The sequence below is a fragment of the Geospiza fortis genome, unplaced genomic scaffold, assembly GCF_000277835.1.
Source record: "Geospiza fortis unplaced genomic scaffold, GeoFor_1.0 scaffold828, whole genome shotgun sequence".
Taxonomy (NCBI): Eukaryota; Metazoa; Chordata; class Aves; order Passeriformes; family Thraupidae; genus Geospiza; species Geospiza fortis.
The window spans coordinates 28,061-36,161 of NW_005054838.1; the positions used below are offsets into that span (position 1 = coordinate 28,061).

At 50.1% G+C, this 8,101-nt stretch overlaps 1 protein-coding gene across 1 annotated transcript in view; it reads left to right on the forward strand.

Annotated features, from left to right (window-relative positions):
- Positions 1-7,795, forward strand: part of LOC115949158 (hydrocephalus-inducing protein homolog) — a gene marked incomplete at its 5' end in the record, with an annotated part of 33,678 nt that extends 25,883 nt beyond the window's left edge. The window contains 11 exons of the mRNA XM_031065522.1: positions 798-1,185; positions 1,872-1,971; positions 2,528-2,627; positions 3,117-3,285; positions 3,571-3,809; positions 4,133-4,205; positions 4,829-5,033; positions 5,406-5,638; positions 6,212-6,363; positions 7,289-7,481; positions 7,760-7,795. Coding sequence (XP_030921382.1) covers positions 798-1,185; positions 1,872-1,971; positions 2,528-2,627; positions 3,117-3,285; positions 3,571-3,809; positions 4,133-4,205; positions 4,829-5,033; positions 5,406-5,638; positions 6,212-6,363; positions 7,289-7,481; positions 7,760-7,795 — 1,888 coding nt within the window. The remainder of the gene's footprint in view (positions 1-797; positions 1,186-1,871; positions 1,972-2,527; positions 2,628-3,116; positions 3,286-3,570; positions 3,810-4,132; positions 4,206-4,828; positions 5,034-5,405; positions 5,639-6,211; positions 6,364-7,288; positions 7,482-7,759) is intronic.
- Positions 7,796-8,101: the final 306 nt, after the last annotated feature.

Below are 8,101 nucleotides of genomic sequence, written 5' to 3' on the forward strand. Positions count from 1 at the left end.
GCAGGAATTACATTTTCCTGTAATGATATTGCATCCTCACTGCTGGATAAAGTCTGCCTAAACACCTTGTCACTGAAGCTATTGTGTATTTCTACTTTTACTATCACTTTTTTTTAATGACATTTAACATTGAGTTCTTGTCTCTGTGGGAGCTCTGAAGGGCTAGGGCTATTTTGACAACCCAAGTAAATGAAATCAAAATGGTTTAAAAAACAGACAATCATTAGCCAGGTTGATGGATGGTCTGGGATTTCTATTTGCCTCTTTAACCCTTTCACTCCAAAGTACTTTCCACGCCTGAGAGAAGGGTCATTTCTTATCTTTTTTTCATTCCTCTTGGGAATTGATATTTTATATTTCTTTCTCAGACTTTGAGCTAACCCATGAAATCCAAAGCAGTTTCATGACTTTTATGAAAGAAATTAGCTAAACTCTTTTCTCAAAAGCCTTTCTTTATACCCTGCAGGGAGCGCACCCCAAGAAAGAAGGGGAAAGATCCCATGTGCCTGGTGTACTGTTATTTTTCTAGGCATCTTTGAATTTACATTGTATTAAAAGCTGTTGAATTGGCCTGAGCATCATCAGGCTTCTGGTCTGGAGGCACTAGGTCCAGGGGAAGGCATCAAAGTAAGGCAAGGATGAGCACATGCCCATGCCCCTGACTGGGATCCATTTCCCTCACTTGTTTGTTAGAGCGGGGTCTTCCAGCACTGCTTCCTCAGGTGCACACAGTGCTCTCTTTGGTGTGTGGCAAAGGCAACAGTCTGCTCTGCAGCCTTTTCCCTTTTTGTGGACAGGTACAAGGCCCAGAACTGTCCCAGCAACTCAGAGAATCTAGCCATCCTCAACAACTCCCCCGGGGACGTGGAGGTCCAGTTCTCCTTTGAGAATGCTGGGGAAGCAGAGACATTCCTTTTGGACCCTCCCAATATGACACTGAAACCAAAGGAGAAGCAGGTGGGAGAAGGGCAGGCCCAGCAGGTACCACAGGAGTGCCCAGGGGCTGCTCCTGGAAACAACACCCTACTGCCCATGGCCTGGCAGCTTGGTGGGCTGGATGACCTTGTTGAGGCCTTCTCCTTGTCACAAGATAGTGGCACCATTGATCCCTGCTCAGAGTTTGAAGTGACACTGCATTTCAAGGCTGAGCACATTGGCAGCATTGAGAAGACCCTCCAACTAGAGGTGAGAGGGACTGTGCTCTGCCTGGCAGAGCAGGGCACAGTGAGCAGCCATGTGCTCCTAGGGACAGAGTCAGGAAGAGCTGCACCTGAGAGAGACAAGGGTGCTGTGACCCCAACTTCTGCCTCTGCACAGCATTTGCCAGAACATGCAGTACATCCACATCCCCCCAGACAAGCAGACACTGCATCCTGAGCCTCTACCGCAACTACCTTGTCCCTTTGAATGGTTGAAGGTTGTTGTCTGGTTGTACAGACTGTAGCGTGATCTCTACATTCCTCCTGGACTTTGTCTGAAGCTCTTGCATATTGCAACAAACTCTCCTCCTGGGATTTTGTTCCCCATGGTTTAGGGGCTGCATTTCAGACAGGCTGCTAGATGATTGGAGAGGGTTGTCAATGCCACCTGCTCTGAGACACCTCACACTTCTTGTGGTTGTTCTTACACCCCTGTGCCTCTCAAGGATGCTTTAGCAGCAGCATTCCCTGCTGCAGGAGTGCAGAGTTGGGCTGATAGGGTTTTTTACTGCAGCAGAGTCCCACTGGGGCAGCCTATGAGAGGAACAGCTTAGCAAAGCTTGGGAGTCCACCAAGCTTGTGAAGCCAGGGAGGCCATAGGGGAAGCAGCCAGCAGAGACAAGGACTTTTTAAAAGAATAATCTGAACAGTGTTTGTTTCTTGCTGCCTCAGGTTTCAGATACAAAAAACATCCTGAGGATTGTTCAGGCTGAAAACATCAAAATCTCTGCAGAGGTCTATGATGTTTCTCTGAGCATCGACATGCCTGAAGGTCAGTGGATGCCTTCCAAACAAAGCAATCCAGGTGCACTGCATTACCTTGGGAGGTGGGCAACCAAAGCACATGGAACGGGATGGGATGGGATGGGATGGGATGGGATGGGACAGTATGCAAGGAAGGCATGGATACATAAAGCACATACCCTGCAAGCTGTGTGGAATAAAGCATTGTCAGGCCTCTGACAGCCTTAGGTCTAGCCCTTCTGAACTTTGAAGCTTCATGTGCAGATTGGATCTGGGGGCTTTGAAACAAACAGTGAGTGAACAGGCAGTTGGCAACCCCCACAGGCTCAGCACAGCATATAAAGTAATTGGATTTGTGCTTGGGAGCGAGGAAATGGAAGCTGAGCTCCTTAGCTACTAAGCCTGCAGATATTTTGAGTAAGAAGAGAAAGGGCAGACAAGTAGCTGGAAAACACTTTCAGGAACAGAACTGAAAAGGGTTGAAAAGGGTTTTGTGCTGAGACTTCCATGTAGCTTGTGACCTGGTGTATTCTGCAGCAGCTCACAAATACTGTGTTTGACCTCGCTCTGTGGGTTTTCTGCAGGTCCAGATGGAAGCTTGGAATTTGGAACCATTAATGTCCTGGATAACGTGAAGAAAGTCCTGAGGGTCAAGAACAAAGGGGTATACAACATTGAGTACAGGTGAGTCCAACTGCCTGGTAGTGAGCATTTCCTCAGGTTCCCAGGCCTGCATTTGCCCTCTGTCAATGGCTAGAACCTGTTTCCATGCTGGCTACCTCGCGGTAAATACAAAACCTGGGCTCTCTAATCTCAATTATTTTACCAGAGAATCCAGGCCACAAAGCAGCAGTTCTTCACAGCTCAGCTGGAGCCCAAAGGAGAAAATGCAGAAATTTCAGGCACTGAAATGCTGAGATTCATTGCCTTTCTTTGATGGTCACCTCCTTTTGCTTTCTGAGACTCAGTAAAGGAGTGAATGAAAAATTTCAGTCTCAAGGTTTCTTGCAGTAATCTTTGATTGTCTGCACTCTCTGTCAAGATCCAGGACTCCCTGAGCAGAGTTGGACTCTCCCTTTTCTGTTTTTTCTGGTCCTATGCAAAGTCCTGGCTGTGTTGGTGGCACCTGTACTTTTAACTGCAGAGATCTCTATTCCTTCCCTTCCTCTCCAGGTTCACGCTGAAGGGTGCAGATCCCAGGATGCGAGACCTGGCATCCCACTTCACTGTTGTGCCTCAGTCGGGCGTGCTGCTTGCCTCCCAGCCTGCTGTGAATGTTGAGATGATCTTCCACCCTACAAGTGAAATCTTCCTCAAGAACAAACCCATCCTGTACTGCCAGGTGAGCCGCCTGGGCCGGGCTGCATTATCATATGGTGTTTTGGGAGCACAAACAGGATAGGCGTCTAATGGAAGGAGGGCTTTAACTGGAGAATCCTCTCTCCTACATACACAAACAAAGTCTTTCAAAACCATTTGGGAGGCTTCCTAAGTGGAGCTGAGAATCTGACTCTGGAGGAGGTGTTTAAACAGGGAGGATAAACTGATGGAGGCCTGGGATGGAGGCTGGGGACTGGGGTAGAGGCTGGCCTCTTAGCTTTGTTTACCACCCTTCCTGTGGACACAGGTGATAGATGCCAGCTCAGGTCGAGGAGGCCAGGCTGTTGCCAACATCCCAGTGAGGGTGTCAGCAAAAGCCGAGTACAGCAAGTACAGCATTGAGCCTGCCTCACCCATCGACTTTGGAGCCATGGTCAAGGGCACCAAGAAGACCCAGACTGTCCTGCTGGAGAACAAAGGCATGCTCAACTTCAAATTCCGAATCTGCCAAGCACCCGACCTTGCATCTGCATTGGAAAGCAAAAGGTATAAGAAGCCCTGCACCACCCTTCCTGTCTGAGGAGGCACCATCCCACAGCTGGTGTGTGGCAGGCAGCCAGGAGACCTGGGCTAGCATGTGTTTGCATCCCTGGCTTGGGGAGAGGAAGCAAAAAAACCACCTCAGTATCCCCGTGTGTAGTATGAAGCTGGTGACAGAGCTGCCCTGTCCAGCAGTGGGAGCTGCAGGCTGCTCTCTGGGAGCCATCAGGAGCAGGAAGGCTTTCTTCTCTGAGGAGGAAGGCCAGCTCTGGCCTCAGAGGAAGGCAGGGGAGCTCAGCATGACAGACACCTCTGCTTTCTTCTCTTAGTTCAAAGGAAGGGGAATCTGCTCCATCGGCTACAAAGCGCTCAATGAGACGGAAATTGAGCTCGTCGAGACAGGTGGGTGACTCCTGCTCCCCAGCAATGCTGCTGCAGGGGATGTGACAAGATGCTGCTGTGCCCAGGCTGGGGGCTCATCGCCACAGGGTGGGACATGGTCTGCAGGATGGAGTCCAGTATCTGCTCAGTCCCCCTGGCAGTCCTGTACTCTGGCTCTGACCTGGAGTTGTGGGGTCAACAGAGGGGAGAAGGTCCTGTGTTTGGTAGCTGCTAGCCAGCATAGGTCTGTGAACACCACAGAAGAAAAACCATCCCCCACTGAACTCGCAGTCCACAAAGCTCCGACAACATTGCTTTTTCTTCTTCCCAGTCCCCTACCTCTCTCCCATCAGTTCTCAGCTATTTCTGCTCTCCTGTGTTACCTCTGGAGGTTGAAGGACCACCACTACCAGCCTCACTCTTTACACTCAAACTCCTTTCTCTCTGCCGCTTGGGACAGGCTTGCAGCTCCTCTTGGTTTGTTGCTCTCAGCCTGTGGCTGCCTTTGGGCCATGGAGTCATCCTTCCCTGCCCTGGGACTGGCTGCCTGGGCCCAGCTGGAGACCAAGGCAGCACATACTCTTTGCTGGGGTGCTCAAGGCACAGCTCTTAGCCATCAGCTTCTCCTGGAATTTTTTCTGCAGGCTCACCTCAATCTTGGCGTGTTCACGGTGTTCCCCTGCTCTGGCTCCATCCGTCCGCGGGGCCAGCGAAAGATCACAGTGGAATGCCTCGCAAGGCAGGAGGGGACATGTGAGGAGCAGCTCTACATTGACATCACGGGCACAGACCCCAAGGACAATCCCCTTGGCATTCCCTTCACCCTGATTGCCGAGTCCTGCCTCCCAGGTACATACTGCCCACGGTGCCTTTGGTCACGCCTGCTCCTGATCAGCACCTCAACTTGCTGCTTGGATAGAGAGGCACGCTAGCCCTGGTGTCCCTCCTTAAAATCCTCAGAGGTTCCAGCCCACTCTGAGTCCACCAGGAGACTCATCCCTCCCAGGCTGAGAGGGATGCATGGAAGAATAAAAGGAATGCAATGCTCTCTAAGACTGAGGTTGACTGAGCTCCATCCTCACAGCCAGCTCCCCCACCCAGGGCTGGGTTTAGCAGTCACCCAGGCAGAAAGGGCTTATCAAGGCTTCTGAGAGGCCAGCAGGGTCCAGATAAATTCATCAGGGATGCTTCTCCATGCTCATCCCTCTGGTGTGTCCACAGCACTTGTTGAGGATGTCGCGTCAATCTTCAAGGAGTACCCGATCTGCAGCAGCGCCGACCTCGACCACAAGCTGCAGTCGGTGAAAGGCACCGGCCTGTTTGTCAGAAATGAGAACAGATTCATCTTCAGCAAGGTTCAAGTTGGGCGAGAGACTGAAGCTCATTTCAATATCTACAATGCAAGCCGTTTGCCATGTGATGTGGTCCTCTCCATCAAACCCCTGCCTGGAGAGGTAAGAACAGGAGGCCAAGGTGGTGGTTGCCCTCTAAGGGCCGGGTGAGAGCCTGTTTTGTTCTCCAGATGCATTGCTTCCTATGGCCCAGACTAGGCTAGCTCAGTGCAGGTCAAACTGCAGGGGAGAGCAGCAGAGCCAGGGAACAGTTGTGTGGAATTCTGCATGTCTCGGGCAAGGTTTGGCTCACACCTCTGGGTCTTTGGTGGGAGAAGTGAATCCTTCGGAACCTCTCTTGGAAGCACACGCAGAGAGGGGCAGTTATGAACTGACATGCCAGGGCTCAAAGCAGAACATTTCCTTAGGCTCCCCGGCTTTTCCTTCTCTTTGAAGGCCAGTTCTAGATTATTTGCAGAGTTTTCCATTAAGTGGCCACTTCCCATATATGCTGGGGCAGCTGCCAGCACTCAAACCACACCAGGGTCAGCATTCCCTGGGAGGGAGGGAGCCTGCCCAGGGAAGTAGGAAGGAAGACACAGTGTCTGGGGCTGCTCTCAGAAATGCATTTATTAATAAAACTGTGTCATGTTGAAAGGTGTTTTCTCCTAACACTGCTCTCTGGGTTCCCCCAAGGAAAAAAGCTCGATCAACAACATTTTCAAGTTATATCCAGTCAAGATGTCCATTCCTGGCTCATCCTGTGCCGTTGCTACAGTGACCTTCACCCCACCAGATGAGCAGAACTACCACTGCACTTTCAAGGCTTCCCTTGTCATCCCAAAAGGGTAACTGACCCTGTCAAATATTGGGGGAGGCCTCACTGATAGTTGCCTCTCCACTGGGAAGGCACAGACCTCTTGTTAGCTCTAATGCTTTCAGTAGCCTCTTCAGTAGGCAGAGAACTTGGCATGAGATCGCCTGGGAGGCAGTAACTGTTAGAGCAGAAGAATGAGGCTGATGGCTTAGCCTGTGTGAGGAACTATGAAGACAGGGAAGTATTAGGTAGCCAACTGGAAGTTACTGAGATGTGCTGCAGCTGAGCTGGGGGTTTCCAGCAACAAAGTCTTAGATGAAGCAGTTCCTGTGCCAGCAAGTCAGCAGTCACATTTTCATCTTTGTTTCTTTAAAATTAAGTGATCCTCTGTGACTCCCTGGCATTCATTAAGCTATTTTATGTGAGTGGTTGGAGCTGGTATGAAAGAGGAGCCCAGTTCCTCTGCCCTGGGACCTGTGGAGTGGGGCTTTGACCTGTCCTTCCTCAGCCCTTTAGTGGTTGAATTGGAACAAGTCTAATTGCTAATAAGCAATTGCTTTTTTACTGTTCTTGGAAAAGATCTTTACTGATAGTGACAATGATTTCTTTTTGCCTTCTTGCTTTTGTACTACTTTCATGCTGTGCTTTTTCTTGTTGCATGTCTCATCTCACTGCAGCCAAGGGATTTGCCATATCTCATCTGGTGCCTCCTTATTTACCTGTTGTACTGCATGATTCAATTAAGTGAAATTATTTTGAACTGTTATTGTGGAAGGCTCAGGCTCTTTGGAGCAGGTTCCTCTTGTGAATGGCCCTGAGTGGACTGGGAAGAGGCTGGTGGGGGGCTGTGTTGTGGGGTACAGGAGCACCAGGCAGGGAAAACACTGTGGGTGGCCCTTGCCCAGTGAGAAATGGGGTCAGTGCCAGCTGAAATTGTTTCTGTGCCTCTCCTGCAGCTCTGTGGAAGGTAAACTCCAAATCCTGACCTTTACCATCAGTGGGAAGGGGCATGAGCCGCAGCTGACAGTTGTGTGCCCAAGTGCTCACAGCAAGAGGGGAAATGCCATGCTGTGCTTCAAGAGGCTCCAGCTGGGGGATTCAGAGATGCTGCCCCTGGTCGTCTGCAACAACGGCATCGTACCTGTCAAGGTGAGGAGGACCTGCTCAAGGAATGGTCTGGTTTGGGAACAAGTGCTTGTAGCACAGGGGAAGGGTCCCAAAATACATGGCAGACCTGGGAAGAGGTGTCAGAAATTCTTTTTAAACAAGTGACTGACGTCTCTTCTCCAAGAAGGGAGTTGTTGGAAATTATCCATCCAGTCTGTCTTCTTGAAGTTGAACACAAGAAAGATGGTGAAGTATTTTCCCCCTGTCTCTCAAGTCACCTTTTTTTCTCATGGACATGTGCAATTTCCTGGTTCCATTAGATTGTATTTGATCCCAGTTTACTACATTTTAAGTAAACCTAGTGGTGGTTTAATTACATTCTGCTCATTACTTTCTGTGCTGTTTGGCTCTGTGTCAGTTCTATCCAGATGCCTCTGAACGCCCTTTTTTCCCGGCTAGTTTGACTTAGGTTTTGTTAAGTTTTGTTAAGTGCTGTTTGTAGTGGGAGAGGTGCTGTGCTCCCACTACAAACAGCGAGACCAGCAGCACTGCGGTGTCAGTCCCCGTGCCACCCTGTACTCACACCAGCATCATTGTGCTCTGGCTTCCCTTTTCTCAGTTTATGTTACGCCTGGAGGATGAGCATGGAGCGTTCTCCTTGA